General features: G+C 38.3%; 1 protein-coding gene across 1 annotated transcript; it reads left to right on the forward strand.

Annotated features, from left to right (window-relative positions):
• The first annotated feature begins 13786 nt into the window (after nucleotides 1-13786).
• Nucleotides 13787-20536, forward strand: LOC135757806 (uncharacterized). Its single transcript, XM_065272533.1, has 7 exons — nucleotides 13787-13861; nucleotides 14380-14492; nucleotides 16143-16171; nucleotides 16242-16308; nucleotides 16970-17104; nucleotides 18891-18985; nucleotides 19295-20536. The coding sequence occupies exons 2-7, from the start codon at nucleotides 14387-14389 to the stop codon at nucleotides 19640-19642; spliced, it is 780 nt and encodes a 259-aa protein (XP_065128605.1). The 5' UTR covers nucleotides 13787-13861; nucleotides 14380-14386; the 3' UTR covers nucleotides 19643-20536.
• Nucleotides 20537-20721: the final 185 nt, after the last annotated feature.

Below are 20721 nucleotides of genomic sequence, written 5' to 3' on the forward strand. Positions count from 1 at the left end.
TCCAGAAGGATTTATTTTGAAATGGTGCTGTTCCGCCTGGTAAATATCTCTTAAAACTGTTTTTATATCCGTGGGAACTAGTGACCAACTTGTGTGAACATTTATTTGTGTGTAACTCTTGTAGATGAGATCGGTTCGAGTATAATCTGCGTGATCCTCGTGTCACGTGTGCAATACAAGTGTCTGTGTAAGTTCAGTGCTTCTTATATTATTTATGTGATTTTCTAAAAGTGTTTTAAGTGCTATAAATACTGTTAAACCTCTTGTTTAATGTATAACAGTGTGTATTTGTGTTTCTTTTATCTCTTTTGAACCATAGCACTACCGTATTTTATTTATTTTATTTCCTTTTCGTATTATTGCTGATTGTTGATTTGTTGTATTTTCTGAGCCCGTGTGTTCAGTGAATTAAGTGAGAAAAGTTTCTATTAAACAATCCCTTAGATTGTGTACATTCAGACAGCCTCATTAACACTCAAGATGTGGTTTGGTGCTTATTTAAGTGTATTTTATTGAGTGTGCATTTCGTGCTGTGATTCTGACCAGTGTTTATCTTTGGTAAATCTCTTTTAAGATCTGGTTTTGTTACACTGCATTTTGGTGAAACATTATTTTGTAATAATCTCTTCTTTTTCATTTATTCTTGTTTACTGATGTTCCCACCGACCGCTGTAAACTGAAAGTATAAAAAACAGCAGTCAGATAAACCCCTTTTATAACAAACTAGCTATTCTGTTGCCGTGTGTGTTTCTTTATTTACCACCCGGTTACATATGTGTTGTCAGTCCTCTAATAAACATGCTTTAATAAAGACGCTTTTTGATTATTATTTTTTTAAGTCTGTATTTGAAAGTGTATAACTCTGGCCCTGAGTGGTCATGAAACCTGCAGACGGTTTTGTTTGATTCCAGCAAATGTCAGCTTTTAGAGGAAATTTGTCTCTATCCTGATGTCTGCAAAAGTTATTCAATTCCAACTGATGGGATGAATAATACCCTTTTTGTATTCAATTTCCGCCTACACACATTTGAAGTGTCCTCATAACCACATACAGTGGAATAAATGCAATATCTTTATTTCATTTTACAGAAGACCCTTTAAAGTTACATAAAAAGCTGCTGTGTGTGACAAATATTATTATTTATGTTGTTGTTCATATGATGAACCACCAAATTATCTTTTTTTGTGATCTAAACTTCTTTGACAGTGTTTTTTTTTTGTGGTCTATCAGACTGGAGACAGATCTGGTTGTTACCAGCAGGTGGCAATAAATGCCAGAAAAAAGAACCATGTGTTTACGTTGAAGAGCAAGCGAGGAAGTCCCGTTCAAGTCAGATGAGTACAATAAATTGTTCATATAAAAGTACTTTGTTGTGTTTTGCACATACAATAAATAGCAAGGGATTGTTCAGAAATACAACATAAGAAAACACTGTAAATGGACTCATTTTGTAGAGGACAACCTACGCCAATAGATCCTGTAGCATTTTGTGGCTAATATGTGATATCATGACGCTGACGCTCAAGTTTCACGTAAGTTTAATAAACATTTCTTACCTAATTGTTCATTCAACGATTGTTGGATATGTGATGATAATAGAACAAAAATAACGATGCAGCTTTATTCCTGGGAGTGAGAGCTGTCGTTTAATATAACTTTAAGACTTTCCCATGTTTATCATATTAAAAAAATATGAATATTAAAAAACATATATTAAAAAAAATTGGCTATGCATTTAACATACTTTCTCGTATTACAAAAATGTATACACTTGAAGTAAACTTGTACTCATCTTTCATACAATATTTAGCATATTTTGATTCAAATTCATGTACTAAAGTACAAACAAAAACAAATGTAGGCTACATTAAGTACAAAATGAGTACATGAAAATGGAGCACTTTAAGTAGATTATGGAATTGTACTTTTATTAACTTAAGCTTATTGATCAAAGGCAATGATTTCGTCCAGGAATTGTACAATCGAAATGCTTAAAAAATGGGTTATATCTACATCACAAAAGATAGTGAGTCAGCTGTAACTCGTTTGCCTCTGCTAAATCTCCTCAGCAACTATCTCTTATAAACTGAGCTTTATGAGTAAGAGGACGGAGGAATGGCTGAGCTATTAGCAATCACTGAGTGCGTTTACATGCACAGTCTTTTACGTCGATTATGCTTAATAAACTGATAACACGTGGGGTCATGTAAACGTGTAAAACTGTTTTCTTTAATCGAGGAAAGCTCATAAACGGCGTAAGCAAAAACCGATCGGCACAGGTAGTTTTTTGCTCATTACACCGATTTCGCATGGCATGTAAACACCTTAACCCGCTTTTTTTTTGTCCATGTGCGCATGTCCCCGCGTATGAAAGATGAACGTCACACACGGAAGCGCAAAGCACCGCATAAAAGTCTCCGCTCGACTAAAGCTGTTGGCAGAGAAACTGTGAAAATAGAAGCTCATGTTACATTTACAGGTACTGCACACACGAGAAGAGATACAACAGTACAGCTTAAGACAGATATGACGTTGGCTTTTTGATCGACTATTATGTAGGCGGTGACGTCACTGCCTGCAAGAAACCTGATAATTCTCTGGTATACGCAGTTGTCTGCATAGCCGGTTTTTGATTTGCATGTAAACGCATGAAACAGTTTTCTATAATAAGCAGATTTTTGATAGTTATCCGCTTATTTTGTGCATGTAAACGCACTCAATGAGAAACTGAATCAGCTCATAGGAACAAATGTTAAGGCTTCAAGACGGGAGGAAAGGGAATCTGGTGAAGAAGTGAACACAATTCAGAATTCTATGCATATTTGTCCTACTGTGCCACCAAATGCAGAAAGGAGCCCGATGTATACAGATTTCAAGACCCCTGGCCTCATAGGAGACCCAGGGCAAAAGGATTGCCTCTCATTTTCCAGTTTATAAAAAGTGGATAAATAAAGGGCTATCCGGAGCAGGAAATAATCGATTCTGTCATCAGCTATCACACCAGTGTCATGGTTCACAGGAGCAACGGGACCGAAGTGCAGGAAATGTTGGACTGAGATGGGGTTTATTAACAAAAGAGCCCACAAGGGGGCAAAATACTAAACACTAACAATAACTAACAAGACTGTACAAGACAACACAATACGACAAGACTCTTTGACTACTTGACTAAACAATGACTTTTGGCAGAGAAACCAACAAACAGAACAGACCTGTTCAAACCAAACACATAAAACAATTCAGCATACAGGACAGAACACACTGGGGCCTTAAAAAGGAAATAACTAAACATGATAACGAGGGAAGGTCAGGTGAGGGGAGTTAACCAATAAATGAATAATTAACGAAGAGAAGATGGGGCGTGGGCAGAGACGAGACACAGCAGCACACTACCCAAACAAAGGGATGCACCAGGCGTTCCTAAAGGGGGTACACCAGACAATGGACAAGACAAGACTGATACAGACTATGACAAATGACAACAGATTAATAAAATAAACTAGAAAAACAAAGTCCAAGGTAATCAACATAACAAACTAAACACAGAAATTAAAGTTCATAAGATTGAAGTCCAGGTAGGCTTGGGCAGCGGTCTATGCTTTAGGGCTGGGCGGTTTGATGTGACGCACGCGCGCAAACACGCGCCTTGCGCGAGCCCGCCCGCCCCACAAGTACCCGACATGAAGAAGCACGCAGAAACTATTGGTGACGCTTGTATGCGCCTTATGAATGGAGACAAAAACTGCGGCTGCACTCAGAGGACTTGGTTTCAAAAAAATACCCCATATACAGGAAAGGATGCATATTTGTATCCTTCGCGCTCTCAAATCACCCATAATCCTATGCACGCAGCGCCGAAAGCACACGTTTTTACTGACGTAATGACGCAAAGATGTGCACCTGCTAGCCTGTTCCATTTACGTGTTCTCCAAATTTTAAAGAGGAGCCTCGCCCAGCATCTGAAGGAATTGACTTGAAAAGACCAGTCCTGCCAAGGAAGTATCCTTGACACTGAGAAACAGCCATTGTCTCTGTAACAAGTATATGTCTTTGCTCCTGTTCCTGTTTTTGCCTGACTGTTTGGTTATTTACCATTTTAAGCTCTCGTGTATTTGTTAAATAGATGTTAATCTTATGAACTTGCACTTGCATCCTCCTACCTGTTTCCCGTGTCGTGACAATAAGGGCTTCTGGAGGGCAAGACAGGAGTGAAACTCCCAGTGTTAAGACAAATACTTCACTCCCACTATCAGGACAAAAGGCTACTGAACATTATAAGCAGCTGACTATAGAAGCTCAGCACTCTCGAGAAACACCACAAAGTTTCTTAATTCATGTTCTTGACCTCAGACAGAAAATCTTATTCGCCTCTCAAGAAGATGGCTCTGGATTCAAATGTGATCCCGCCCTAGTACAAAACATGTTCCTTCACACTGTCCTGACAGGGCTGCAAAATTATCGCATTCAGAATGATCTTCAGGCATACTCGTCAAACTCCATTACTCATCAAGACAGCTTTCCCAATACATCAAGATTCTTCTCAGAGTTTCCAACAGATGTCAGGATGGACCAAAGCTCAAGAGAATCAGACCTGGAGACCAGAATCAGTTAACTACCAACACTCACTATGGACAACCACCTGTGTACCTTTTCCTCAGCACCCTTCCATGTCAGTTCATTATGCAACTCAGCTTTTAAGTGTGGCAGCGCCCCAGTATTATCCCCAAGGGGCAACGTTCTGATCTCTCTGATGAAGCCAATACGGAAGTGACTTAAACTGCAATTCATCAACTGGCCACTAAAGGCTCCAAAAGGGAGTCAATTCCCATAGACCTTCATGTTAAAATGCCCAACTTTACAGTAAAATAATATGTTTACAGCCTGGTACAAAAAGTGTTTTTGGTCTGTATGGTTAATTTTGCCCTTCAACACGACTGTAAGAGGGGTGAATTTTGTTGTAACTCATGCATTTAAATTATATTAAGCCTTAAAGTTCTGCATAATTAAGGGTGTGGCCACTTGAGTGACGGTTGAACAGCCACTGCTGTCACTAGTATCGAGCTAGGGGGGCGTGGTTTCAGCAACCAGTCACCTCAGCTTCACCCACGTCCCACCTCTTTACCCATGTTCGGATATCCACGAGTGATGGCGGTGACGATCAAAAATGATCTTCAGAAACCTATGGATGACGTCACGGACACTACGTCCATCTTTTTTTACAGTCTATGATTATCCCCAGCAGTATAGAGTGCTATCACAAAAGTACCCTTTAGCAGTTTCCCCAGCCTTGTACTTCACCAGCCAGACAATGTTTCAATGTTCAGCAGCGAGTACTTCTGAGCAGGCTGTAAAAGTAAAAGTTCCAGACCTCAGTCAGAAGCCCCATTAAACAGGAGCGGATTGCCCCCAAGGGACAGGGTGTGACCCAAGTGGTAGATATGTCCCAGAAAAACCCTCATCTTGAGCTCGAATCCCAGATACTCAACAGAATTTTAATGACCCCTTGCCATGTAGAGGGAGCTATCGCGAGATGCTTCATTCATGGTAAAGTAATGGTAAAGAAGTCTTGTGTTCTGTGTGTTACTCATTTCATATCTTTTGATATCACCCCTTTATAGGAGTATTACTATTACAAATAATAATCAACACCTGTGGAACATTTCTCAACCAATCAGAATAAAGCATTGAACAGACACGTGGTATAAAGTCGTGTAATGTGGAAGCAGTTCTGATAAAAACAGTAAGGCTGTTCCACAGTTCAGCAACGTCAAAGGCTCGTTCTCCTCTTGTTTTCAATCTTGTCCTAGGAATATTTAACAAGGCACCTTAACCCCAATTGCTCCCCCATAGGCACTGTGTGTGTGTGTGTTCACTATTCACTGGGCTGGGTAAAATGCAGAGGACAAATTTCGAGTGTGTGTTCCATACTTGACAAACATGTCACTTATACTTTAAAAAAAATAAATGAAGAAAATACTTCAGTAGCCAAGGTCACTTAAAAAGTGGGTCACTGTTCTGCTCTATAACCAGGCGACAAATCAGTGGGTGTTCGCTGCCTGTCTGACACCCCTGAAGGCCTCACAAACCCCCACAGATGACCCCTGTACAGTCGGTACAATGAAGCAGTTTGCTGAGAGATTGCCGAGCGGTTCCAGGAGGCAGGTGTGTATTATTAATGATCATCTTTTCATCTTTGATAGCCCATAATGATCATCTATAGGTCAGGATGCTTACCACTTCTAACCGATCGGCTGAGAGTCCTGAGCCTTCATGTAATGCAAAGCCGCTCACATACACCGATGAACTTAATATGCACACAAGTGACTCCACAGAGAATTAGTGGACCGACAAGGTCACAGAGAGTAGATCAGCCTGCCAAAAATCCTAACACGCGCACATAAATCAAAGTCCCTTTAAAGAGACAAAGACATCTGAAGTGAACTGGGATTGAGACTGATTGTAGTGAGCTAATTCAGATGTGATACAAAACAAACCTTCAACTCCGACGAGCATAATATAAAATTCATTCAAATGTTTCATGAATGATGATTTGAAGTCATTTCAAGGTCAAAGTAATTCAGCAATTATACAAATAACAAGCATATTATTATTATTATTATGAAAGCATGTGAGCATGATGTAGAGTCATGCAACACATTTTCTGAGTGTGTTTGTCATGAAGTGTAAGGGAATTGAATTATCTTCAAACTGAGATTTAGGTTGGGCTCTCATTGCTGTATTAACCCAGAGATATCTGAACAGCTCTCATACAATGTAAAAACATCATATATATAGGCGTTTTCATTTGACGCATGTGTGTTGTCATGGTAACGTATCTGGACTGAACTTAACTTCCGGTCTCTTATTGTTTAATGGTAAGGGTTAGTGGTTAAACTGAACTCTGGAACAAATAACTTGTGGAAAATATAAAATATTTTTGTTTCCTAAAGACTGCAATCATAGATCAGTGCTATGTGAAGGGAGGTTTGGCAGCAGAGTTAAGATTGTATACATTATATAGTACACATTTAACGTTAGCTGTAGTTTTTGATACGCTTTAAAGGTCACGTTCTTTCTGATCCAATTTTTCAAACTTTAGTTAGTGTATAATGTTGCTATAATACCATAAATAATGTCTGTAAAATGATAAAGCTCAAAGTTCACTGCCAGGTGATACATTTTCTTTTACAGAATTCGCCTTTCAAAGCCTACAGTGAACGACCGGTTTGGACTACAACCTCTACTTCCTGCTTTAATGACGTCACTAGAACAGTTTTTTGACTAAACTCCGCCCACAGGAACATGTCAGTCACCAGCTAAGCTAAGGGCAAGCTATCGAATCACAACACACTAAACAAACTACACAATCAGAACTCGTTGCGTATTTCTGAAGGACGGACTTCATAGAACAAGGAAGACATCAGCCTGTTTTGAGAACAGTGAAAACAGCGCTATACAGATAAGTCAATTGTGTGGAAAAATACCGCGTTTTTTACACATGAAACATGAACACATGTTATATTGCAAACTATAAACACAATCAAAGCTTCAAAATCACAGAAAGAACGGGAGCTTTAAGTATGATTTAAACTAAGGTCATCTACTTGTTGTTTATTTTGTTTGTTATCAGAAATTAACTACTCTAGAAGGTACTTGTTCTTATTGATTCTTTGTGGAAGATTACCGGAAGTTACGTTTATTCCACGAAAGCCGTTTGTTTATGTTGTTAATACTGAAATCGTCTACAGACACAAGACAAGCCACTACAAGCTATTATCATCTGTGTAAAGTTATCTGCAGATACTCTATTGTAGGTAGCTCCTGCATGTTTATTTTTCAACAGGGCTGCATGTTTGGATCAAATCACCTATAAAATCATAACGCACCAGCTTAACTATCTTATAATCAATATAATAATCACTGCACACAGAGAGACACACAGTGAGGGGACAGACAGTCTAATCTTTGATTTCCAGCAAATCCTCTGACAGCAACCTAACCAAACTCCCACAGGTCCAGATCCAATTTAAAATCTGCCAAGCAACGTCGAAACAGTGAGGAATCCACTTCAAAACATTTTAAGGCCCTGATTTTCCCACTTATTTCATATGTGTGCGTGTGTGTGTGTATGGTTGGGTTGGCTGATTCATAAAACGTTCACATTGTGCATTCATTTAACTCCTTGTAGTGACTGCTGTGAACTTTCAAACACACAGAAGACTCTTTCATCGGTCTGTCTGTCTGCTGTTGTTTCTTATATTTGAGCAGTCTGTCCGTGCAGGTGTACGGCTCTGTGCTGGACTTTATTATTGCTCGATCCTTAGTCTTTATAGTCATCTACTGCATAGGGGCCTTTGGTGCCTTAAAATGCAAACAAGCTAGACATCTTACTAATATTGAGAAGAGAGCTTACATGTTGACTTTAAATTTAAACATTCACTGTGTGTGTGTGTGTGTGTGTGTGTGTGCGTGCGTGCGTGCGTGCGTGTGTGTGACAGATTAAAGAGCAGTGGTGGACAAAAATCCTCGGTTAAGTTGACATGTCCCCTCAAGTTGGTTTAGAGAAGAAAAGTTCTCTGAATTTGAAAGTGTTTCAACGTAGCAAAAACAGTCCTTCAATGTAACCATGGCAACATCTCAGAGCAATGGCCTTTATGATCTGAGAGCTGTGGGTTGGTCTATGTGGTTTACAGGGACATGAATAGTGTATAATGACATGTTTATTATGCTATAATATGCATGGTTTCCTTCCTGTGTCACCATAAACTGAACAGCTAAAAAACACAAAATGTTAGTTTTTCATAGATTAAAGACTGCCAACACGTTTTTGTGATGGTTTGGGTTAAGGACTGTGGTAGGATACGGTAATAGAATATACAGTGAGAGAGAGAGAGAAAACACAAAGAGTACATTCAGCAGAACTACAAAGTATAATTTTATGTGTAACTTAAACGTCAAACTACTAAGTGTTCAATATTTTTGGGATTCACTGTAACTAAAACAGTGTTGAAAGATCCATAATGTATCATAAAGGGTTTACTTCTTTATTTCAAAACATTACCTTGACTTTTCCTATGAAGCCAGACGCCTCACATTCTGTCTGCTCAGTTCTGTATCTGAAATCTTGACATCTGAAGAACAGAGTCTTGTTTTTCACAGTGAATAAAGCAGGACAAACTCACTGTAGCTTCAGTCGTGAAGTGTATTTAGAGCGCAGGAACGACATTAGCCCACTTTCTTTACTTCTCACAGAGAGTTCAAAGCCCTTAGACAAGGGACCAAATCAATACTTTTAAAATGGTACCGGTGCCTCATCTGAAAAAAGAGTAACAAAACAACGATAGATGAAAGTACAGCATAAAACACAAGAAAATTCCTGTGTTTGTCATTTTGTCATAATTTGTTTAGTGATTTGCCTAAAGCGCCATCACCATTTAAACCCTGCGCAACTTTGTATTACTTTGTTCTTGTCATATCTGTTATTTCAACTATAACAGTTTTACTTGACCTTTGTTTAAATTAAATATTATATTCAGTTAAATTATTTCTGTGCTATTCTTAGTAAATCTCATCCAGCTTATCTGGTGCATCTGGGATAGGATGTCTTGCTCAAGGACTTGGTCAAGTGGAACCAGGGATTGAACCACCAACCCTCCAGTTTGTAGACAACCTACATGAACCACTGAGCCACTGCCGCCCATTTCCAAAAATAATGGAACCAAACTCAGAGCCGGAGCTACACAGCATGGTGCAACCATGGCACAGGGCGATGGTATGCCATGCCCAGGGAAGACCCAAGGTTTACAAAAAGGAAACCGAATGGGGAAATATAAATCAGGATTAAAGAGCCTGAATAAAGGACAAATGGCCATTTCCTAAGAGATCGGCAGCAAAAAGATCTGCTTTCAGGAAGCTGACATCACCCGGGACATCACAAGGGGTAGCTACGCTCCTAAAAGAATAAACCCATACTCCCAGCAGACAGGGCAAATTCTGGGAACGACGTGCAAAGGAGATGTCATCAACAATCCAGTGAGTGAGCCCCTGTTTGGAGATAGCCTTCGCTTTCCATTTCTTTACCTCCAAAACAGACAAAGAGCTGATCAGAATATGTTAAATTCTGAGTGCGGTCCTGGTAGGTGCGAAGCCGTTAACTGTACTACTGTAATGGGCATCACATGACCTAGGGAGTGCGCTGTGACTTCCATCCCCAAGCGTGCGGTATCTGCACCCGTAGGTGTGACCACCTGGAGCTAACCCTTACGATTGCGATGCTGGACTCTGCCGTAGCAAAGAAACCCAACATGCTATCCGGAGCTAACCCTAACTCTCCCAGGAGAATGGCATGCAAAAACACGCACCACCTGACGGAACTGAGAACGCCCAAGGCTGTATAAAAAACATAATTTTCCATTAGCTACGAATGTTTAGTATTTGTTCATAATTATTTTTACTAAAACATAACATCAATAAATTAGTAAAATGACTAAGCATTAAACAAAACGTTTAATAAAAACGAATAAACAGAAAACGTTTTACCTGCCTTATCCCTAAATTTTTCAAAACAAATTATTAGTTTGCATTTTGTTTTAATCAATATAAATCTACAACAATATAAAACATGGACAAACTCAGCTCAGTTAGGGGAAGAAATGAAACTTAAATCCTATGTATTATTAAAGCTCATTCACATGAATTTTGTAAGTCAGAAAATTGTTTACACCGTATGAGTGCAATATCATGTGCGGTGCTGGTGTGATTATGCTTGTTGCGCCACAGATAGATAATATTTCAGATGACCATCCAGAGGCACCGAAATCTATGTTCTGGTTCGATCTGGTAGATCTGGCCATATGACCTTTCATCTGACACATTACAGCTCCAATCCATAACAGTGAACATAGTCTCCCTTATGAATATTAACCATGGTTTTATTGTGGTAAAAGTGTAGTAATCATGGTGTTTTTTGGTGAATTGATTACCATCAGCAAAACCATGGTTTTACTAGAGTAACCATGTTTTGTTTTGTTTTAACTGTAGTAAAACCATGACTAATTTTTATAAGGGCTGTCTCATAAAGACCAGCTAAACACAATTTGTGAGTTTCTACACATTTGTATAACAATAAAAAAAAAAAACTGAACAAAAACCTAACCTAACCTTAATGTTGTTTTACATTCAAAAAGGCCAGTGGTTTTTTGGGAGAGTTTAGAGGAAAGAAAATATCTCAACACTTATATAATATAACACTTATTTCAACATCTCTCTGTATCCTCTGTGCTTCTGCTGTCTCACCTCATGATCACACTGAAATCAGCCGTGAAGGAGAGAGACACCGCACTTTAAAGACACTGCTCATCTTTTACAGCACAACAGACTCACATAACAGCAACAAAACAACACAAGACCTGTGACTTACAATACTAACACACATTCTCCACGTGATTTACACACAGATGTTGTTTTGCTGTGAGATTGTCAATGTTGGGTCAAGCTGCTTTGTAAAAATATGAACCATGAGTCGAATCAAACCAATAGATCTAATTATGTTTGTGTCACAGTGTATATAGATGATATTAAAGAGAAGTCACAGTCAAATTCAGGTCAGGTTTGTTGATTTGTGGATGTCACCATCAAACCTCCATCAGTTACACTTCTGGAATTACAGCGCCATCTGTCTTTGTGTGTGTGTGTGTGTGTGTGTGTGTGTGTGTGTGTGTGTGTGTGTGTGTGTGTGTGTGTGTGTGTGTGTGTGTGTGTGTGTGTGTGTGTGTGTGTGTGTGTGTACCTGGTATTTATCATGTTGTTGGGACCAATTGTCCCCATAAAATTAGTATTTTTAAGGTCCCCATGAGGAAACAAGCTTATAAATGTGATGGTTGGGGTTTGGGTTAGGGGAAGGGAATAGAAAATACAGTTTGTACAGTATAAAAACCATTACATCTATAATATGTCAAACAGGCCCACAGCGTTTCGTTTTGATCGCCTCCGTTAACCTTGTCTAATAGCTGCTTGTTTTTGGATTGGGCGATGGCGGCCATGTTTTTTGAATTACGCAAAAGTCCTTTTAGACATTAATGGTAATGTTGGTACCTCAGACCAAGTCAGCACACGTGCCAAGTTTCAAGTTGATCGGTTCAGGATTTCTGCAGTTATAGCGTTTCTATATACTAGTGGTCAAGCAGCACATTTTTTCCAGTTGACCCCAGGTATATGAGTACCAAATTTGGTGTCTGTACCTCATTCCATTCGGAAGTTATGGCTGGTTTTCATAGCGGCTGCTGCAAAGACGCCAGTAAAACTGGCTATTATCAGCTTAAATTAAATTTAGTTGACCTTAACAGTGACTCTAACAACTTGCCAAACAACCAGTAGTCTGTGGACATTGGCATATGGACAGACATTACTTTTCCTGACATATATGTTTGTCTTGCTATTAAAACTATTAAAAAAATCCCACCTTTGTAGAACACAAAGCTCATCATAATGAAACTTTTTTTAATGAAGGCTCATTGACAAAACTTTGCAATTACACAGAATGAGAGTATTTATTGGTGTATTTTCGTAAAATTTTACATACCTGACACTGATTTACTTCTCCTTTGAGTTTTTTTTTTTTTGCAGTCTGGAAAAGACCGCTCCAATTCTTTCTTGAATCTGTTAGCACCGACGATCACACAACTACTTTTCCCATTTTAGAAGTGTTTTTGCGGATTTCATGCTACATGCTAATGCCGTCTCTCAGACTTTTGCCACTCAGTGGGCGAAACAGCAGTCAGTTTCGTCACATGCATACCCTCGTTAAGCCCTTTTTAGTTGCATTGTCCCTGTCAAGCTTTATTTAAATGTACATGTAATCAACTGAGGTTCATGTCATGCCACCCATGCTTCAGTTCAGTTCATCTTTATTCATTCCCAAAGGAAATTTGGTTGCAGCAAACAGGCATACACATAAACAATATCACACACACATACACGAATAAATACATTTGCATAGAGTTTAAAAACTTTAAAGCTGAAGGTACAAATGAATTCTTAAACCCACTAGTTTTACTGAGCAGAGTTCAGACGGGAGAAGACTAAACTCATGAAACAAGGGCTGAGAAACATCTAACAGAATATTCTGTGCTTTACCCAAAACCTGTCTATGATATAACTGAGCCATAGTCATCTGCTTCCTCCCTGTTATTTTCTTTCCCTGATTCACCATCCTTTCAATACGATTTTTAATTTTCACATGCAGAGAATTGAACCAGCACAACAGTGGAAAAAGACAAAAACTACTCCATATAGGATCTATAAAACATGCACGTCAATGCTTTATGTTTGTTCCTGTTTTGTTAATAAAACTGCACTTGGGTCTACACTTCATCTTCTCTCAGTGGAAACATCTTTACACACAGAGTAATACTGACAAAACACTGCAGTTTGTAAATGAATGTAATGCTCGAAGTAATAAGAACACAGATCTTCTACATTAATCAACACATTTATAGACGATAGCAACCAACTGCAGATTAGCAGAGCAGACACACACAACAGCGATATAAATCCTCTAACTGCAAACTCAAAGTTTTGTCTGAACACTTTTACTGCTGTTTAAGATATTGGCTGTAATGCAAAGACTTCAACCACTGCTTTCCTCTACCAGCATTAATCTGTGTCATGCAACACTGTTTGTTTTTTTATTTGCTGCACCTGTGCATGGCTGTCATGTCCGTGTGTGTGTGTGTGTGTGTGTGTGTGTGTGTGTGCGTGCGTGCGTGCGTGCGTGCGTGTGTGTGTGTGTATATGAGTCTCTGTTCTTACACTGTTGTCCTCTGTGACTGAGCGTCTTCACGTCTCCTCACCTCCATGCAGGTAAGTCTCAGTGTTATATGGTGATGTTCAGTGGATTTATGGGTGCCATTTGATGGGTGCTTCATTTTATTTTATTTTGTTTTAACGCACCGCTGCTATTTTAAAGCTGTTATTGTCAGAACATTGAAGGTGTGACACACAACGATCATACAATATCATTTTATAGTATATGATTTGACATAAGACCGTGAAAGTTTTTAGATGTGATTGGTTTTTAGCACCATTTCCATAACGTTCATAATCTCCTCATCTACCATGACTTTTCATTTACATTTATTAAAGAGCTTAAACATACAATCATTGCAATATATTACACTAACATTATAGGACATTGTGCGTATTTATTCCTTTGTTTAACTGTCTGCAGTGATAAATCTGTGCTGTCATTTCATGATGGCTTCTGAAAGATCCCATGAAGCTTTTCCAAAGCTGTTGTTTTGAACGTTTATCCTATAATATTTACCTTTGTTGTTTGAGAGGTCTGTGCACACACCTGGATATCTTCATCTTTCCATTAGGTGAGCTATGGATGAAAGCACATTTGAGACATTTGAGGAAGAGCTCGGTCAACCACTGCCAGAAGTTTCTCCTCCGAAACCTCTGAGAGCGGCGCGTACGGGAGGGCGAGCGGGTACAGAAAAATCATTTCACACAGTCTGTCGCGGGGCAAATACAAAACAACAGGAAACCGCTGGACATACAAGCATGAAGAAGTTCTTTATAAAACATGAGAACAAGTTACAGGGGTCGAGATGTCTTTGAAACAAAGCTTTCTCTCTGCTAAATTAAGATCAGGGCTGATATGGCATGAAGAGTATTTGTGGTGTTAAAGTGAACAGTGATTCTAATAATACATCCGAATGGACAACATGAGCAATATGACACCAGCCAGACAGACACACAAAAGCACTCGTCTTTCTTTATAATGCTTTAAACCTCACAGAAAACAAAAACCCCTGCTATAGTTAAATATACATCTCAAAATATACCTTCAAATATTAAAAGAGCATCTTAGAAATTATTTTACAGAAAACAGTCAAGTCAGCATTAGGGTTACACACAATCATACAATAATACAATAAGCTTTCCCTTAAACAGAGCCATTGAGAGAGAGAGAGAGAGAGAGAGAGAGAGAGAGAGAGAGAGAGAGAGAGAGAGAGAGAGAGAGAGAGAGAGAGAGAGAGAGAGAGAGAGAAATGCTGGAGCGTCACGTGATTCATGTAGACTTCATGTAGTGAGCAATTGAAATACACTGAGTTAGGGTTAATAGTCAAGAAATGCATCGATGTACAATATTTATAAAACACACTGATATGTGTAGGTAGTTTTTGTATGTACTTACATGAATGATGATTTTGAATTTTTTTTACTAATATATGAAGATTAGCATGGTTAACCACTGGTGTGTGTGTGCGTGTAAACTGCATGTTTTACGCTGACTTTAAAATCCATCACACTGTGTAGTATGTATGATGCTGTTTATGCAAGTTTGTAAATTACAGTTGCTTATTTGATTTATAAATATGCAAAAAGGCAAAAAACATCAGAATACTGATAAGGCATTTCTTCATTTCATTTATTGTGAATGATAATAATACTGGGAGATGTCATCTTCATCAATTTCAATTATTATTCATCCCGGAACTCATTAATATATGCATTTTATTATTAGTAGATTATTTTTTATTACATTAAATTTCTGTAATAATCAACAGAATCACAGTGCCCAAAACACTCCACCCATACGGTTTTGGTACCCCATCAAGTTTTATAACCTTTATCTCTAATTACACAATTAGGGAGAAATCTGCATTAAGAGAATGAAATTTACAATTAAAAGGCTCCGTAGTTATGGGTGGCTAACTTTATCCAGTAGTCTGTTAACAATTAACAATTGTGAAAAGCGCTATATAAATAAAATAAAATTGAATTGAATAGCCTGACCCGTTTTCTAATAACATCTCCCAAATTTACAAATTTAATGAGAAATAACAAAGCACACTGATTCAAATATACATTCATTTTCTTTAAACATCTTAAAACGTCCATCAAGTTTATCAGATTCAACTTCCAGGAACTCTTAAGAGGCTCCACGATGATCCGCCATTGATGTCAAGAAACTGTTTTACTGGAGTGAATGGAGTTGACACAAACGGCTCTGACCTAAAATAACCCAATAACTGTTTAATATCTAAACAGTATTTTTATCCATTGTCTTCCTCACTATATATATGTAACTTACACAAACAGATCATAGTTTATTTCTCTCACCTGTTTCTAGAGATGTACGCTCAGAGGAGAACACGTGAGGTGAGTTTGATCTCATATAGAGTCACAATCACACGCTGATCTCATGATAAACTCTCAATGTTTTTAACAGGAAGCTCCAGCACTTCAGCAGCAGATACCAAAGATGACTCCACGCGAACACCTGACCTCCAGTGCGAGTACGTCAACTCATTACTGACACTACTAATACTAATGAGCATTTCAATTATAAACTTTATTCAGTGGTATTATTAACAAAACATGCTTACATTTTTTGGTGAATTAATAAAAACTTGAGATCCCTGATTAAAATGTCACAACTACAACAACTGTAGTTTGGCCTAACTGGTTTATAGGATTAAAATGATCAATCTACAAGAATCTGACCTGGTTAGACCAAGGATAGTTCACCCAAAAATTCAATTCTGTTATCATTTACTTGCCCTCATGATGTTTAAAACCTGAATGCATTTTTTTTGTTCTGATGAACCGGAAGGAAGGAAGTAAGAGCACCATTGACCTCCATACTAGGACAGAAAAAGTCGGTGGTGCTCGAAAATTGTTTGGTTACAACCATTGCTCAAAATATCTTTCTTTGGGTTCAGCAGAATAAAGACATTTATACAGGTTAAAAACAAACTTGTATAAGTAACAACAAACTAAATCTTTATTCATTTTTAGGTGAACTTTTCATTTTAAGGGCCACATAACATCAGGCAAACAAACAAACAAATAAACAAACAGTATGCTGATTTCTGACAAATGTTCTTAAGGAGAAGTTTTCATTTTGTAAAACATCCTGCATGAAAATCATCTCTGTTCATTTGTCCATATCTTCAGCCTCATTGCGTAAAGCCCGGTCCATCCAGAATCTGGCTCAGATCGAGACACCGTGGGAAGGCGTGACACTGAACAGATGTCTGATCATCGCCATCACCATCCTGGTGCTCACCTCCGGTCTACAGAGGATTAACGGCAAGTACACAAACGTTTATTATACCACTGACCCTGCTGAAAAATCCAGCATTAAACCAGCATGGGAATTATGCTGGTCTATGCTGGTGGTCACCAGCATACCAGCACCAAACACAACATATGCTGTGTCTTGCTGGTATGACCAGCATGGAATGCTGGTGCTAATGCTGGTTTGGTGCTGGTTTAGCTGGTGCATACTAGCAAACCAGGACCAAAACACAACATATGCTGGTCTTGCTGGTATGCTGTTTTTTTCAGCAGGGGAATCATTTATTTAAAGCTCTACTGTGTACTTTATTGAGTTAATTCTTAACAAAAACCCATGTTTTCTTTCAAAAGTATGTGCTCATTCATGTGTAATTACTTCCCACCCACTAATCAAAGTATTCTCGTAAGTGTAGAATCTGCTATTTAAAATGCATACCGTCGAAGCGCTCTCTGGCTGAATCCATGTTGTGCCTCCATCTTTGAAATACATTCGCCGACGAGGGACATTCCTGAAATTCAAGCTCCGCCTTTCGCGCTTTCACTCTACACTCACGCTGGCCGATAGCTGAAGCCTCCGGAGGTTGCATGTGTAGGTGGTATACGTCATCAAGACAGTCTTATTTCAGAATATTAACAATTATAAAGCTGACAATTATTCTTAGTTAATTGTAAATTGATGTAATATGCGTATGACTTGCGAATGTAATGCTCAGTTGATTTAAATAAACCAGGCTTGATGACGTATCCAGCCTGTGACCTGCGTAGCTGAAGCCTTCGGATTTTACAACAACCGCACACCGTGATGAACCTGCGATCTAATGCTTTGATTTGAAAGCCTGTTGAAGACATATTCTCGAGGACATTAAAACAAATCGCCAAGGAAGCGAAACGGGGATTTTAAACGACAACGTGACAGGAAAAACATCAAGACCAAAGTCACTATTGGAGTTAGTTTTCCAAGAGGGGGCTCAAGGGACACTGAAGTTGCACTTTCTATCTTCTCCACAGGTAATTCAGCATATTCGTTTACATCGATACAGTCCATGTTGTAAACTTGAAGTTTTATAGTTCCTTGGCTAACTTTAGCATGATTATGCATAACACTTGTTAGTGTAAACATGCATGTGGTTTAATGTGTTCAAACAGACACACGCCGTCTCTCCGCCCATTTATGTAATCTGAGGTACTGAGATAAATGTTTTTCATCTTCTCTGACCTCTAGCACAAACACACGGTGACAGCCCTATTTTTAGCCTTTCATTGATAAAAGCGTCTGATCTGCGCGTCTTTCGTTTCATTTTACAAGCGTGTGAAAGTTGCGCGATCTTTTTTCACCAATATGAGAGAAAGCTCTTAAATATACACGGACATGTAACGTTTACTTAAAACATAAGCATTGTACTTTGACATAATATTAATTCGCGTCCATTTAAACCCGTCATGGTTGCTTTTTGTATGTGATTTTAAGCGGACATATCATGACAATCAGACTTTTTTCATGTTAAACATAAATCTGTGTGCTTTGATGGATCACAGGCAAAGGACATTGCAAATTGTTCATTTTTTTCTCATTGCTTTTGCTTTGTAGCTACTGGAAGCCATGTTAACCTTGGCATGACACGGCCGGGCCACCGTACGAGTTAAAACGCGTTCCGAATGGGGGGGCTAGAAAGTATTATTCAGTTGCTTGTCATATAGACTTTCACCGCTAGATGGGAGTAGATCTTACACAGTGGAGCTTTAAGTGTGTTGTCCAGAAACTCTCAAAGTCAAATTAAAATGTGTTGTTTTCACACAGAGGTCCTCAGGGGTCGTAAGGACGTCAGTGAAGAGTCCACAGCTGTCAGTGAAAGACACGCTTTCATCAGGAGGTCGAAATTACCTGCACAAGAGGTAAGAACAACAGGTGGACGTCACTGCTGCACATGCAAAATCTCCCATCATTAACTGACCCTCATGTTGTTTTGACCTACATGTTTTTCCTTTATGGTACACCAGAAGATAAAGTTTGACTTCTGTACTTGTCACTATAGCAATTTTACAATTACTTGCATGCAAAAAAGCTTAAAAACAGCAACGGGGACATTTAAAATGCTTTTCTTGTCTAAATAAAGAATGAAAGGCACATTACAACATGAGGGCGAGTAAACAATGTTAGGATGTTTTGGTAAAATGTAATCACATCTGATATAATTTTCTCAGAATGAGACATCTTTATGGGACACATTATTCTGGTGGCTTGATGATGATGATGATGAAGACTCTAACAAACGTAAATCCAAGAGGGCAACTCAGGAGAGAGTGTCCAGAGGCTTCAGGCACCGGACCTTTACACATCCAAAACTCCTAAAGCAAAGAGAGACAACATTCAGCGAACGCAGAAGACGACGAGACACAGATGAGATTAAAGAGAGAACGAAGAACAAAAAAGAGGAAGAGATTAAAGTCAAAAAGAAAACAGAAGAAGAGGAGGAGGAAGAAGAGAAGATTAAGAAATCAAAGAAGACAGCAATGAAGGACAGAAAACAAAAATCCATGAAGAAACTCTAAAGTGTGATGATGAACATGATGAAGTTATGATTGTGTCATATTTTACATCACAATCAAAAGAAATAAGGAATTCTGTTATTTATCATTAAGAAAATTAGATTTTTGAAACTTTAAAGGGTGGTTTCCCAGACAGGGATTATCTTAAACCAGGACTAGGCCTTAGTTTAATTAGGAAATATAACGAGTTTGAACAAACATGCCTTACTAAAAACTACTGGGGTGCATTTTGACGCAAAACAAAGTGCACTGATGTATTTGAAGATATGTTAGTGCAAGTTGTTTTCAGTTTGGACAGCTCTTAAATTTATTTTAGTCTAGGACTAGTCTAATCCCTGCCGGTAAACCACCCCTAAGAGGCTTGACATTGTAAATATTTTTCTTGTTAACTATTCCTTTATTTCCCATAAAAAACAATGAAAATATTTTTTATTTTGAGAACAGCAATGAAAGTTAACGTGTTTAAATAAAAAGATCATAAGAGACTTCTGCACTACAGTAACTCTAAAAAACATGGAGTTATTTTCAACCAAACATTGGATCAAAGACAAACCCAACCTGTTGAGTTGTAATTTAACCTATATGCTTAACCCATTGTTGGGACAAATATAAGTAATCAACGGCTGGGTTTGTCGCTTTATGATCCAATGTTGGGTTGAAAATAACCCAACATTTTTTAGTGTAGTGTCATTGATTTTGTTGATCTTCAGGACTTTCTTATTAAAAGTTAAAGATGGATAACTAGTGGATATTCAGCTGTAAATGCTGTGATACAGTCAGGTGGGATTTTAACTTTTAAGACCAAGAATCCTTATTAGCATTTTAACTTTTGGAAATGTTTGAGCCTGAACATAAAAGTTGTTGCGTGCAAAAATAAAGCTTTTTTACTTCGGCAAATCCTTATTGAAGTTACTTACAACTATTTATTTTGCTAAAACATATATAAATATTAATTAATAAATTGAGGTCTTGCAATAAAACAAATGCTACATAGGACCAAGAGCTCCAATTCAAAATCCCTTTACGTTTCAACACCGAACTGAAAAAGCTGCAGCTAAAGCTTACAGGTTTAACCCCAAGAA

Source organism: Paramisgurnus dabryanus, chromosome 6, assembly GCF_030506205.2.
Source record: "Paramisgurnus dabryanus chromosome 6, PD_genome_1.1, whole genome shotgun sequence".
NCBI lineage: Eukaryota > Metazoa > Chordata > Actinopteri > Cypriniformes > Cobitidae > Paramisgurnus > Paramisgurnus dabryanus.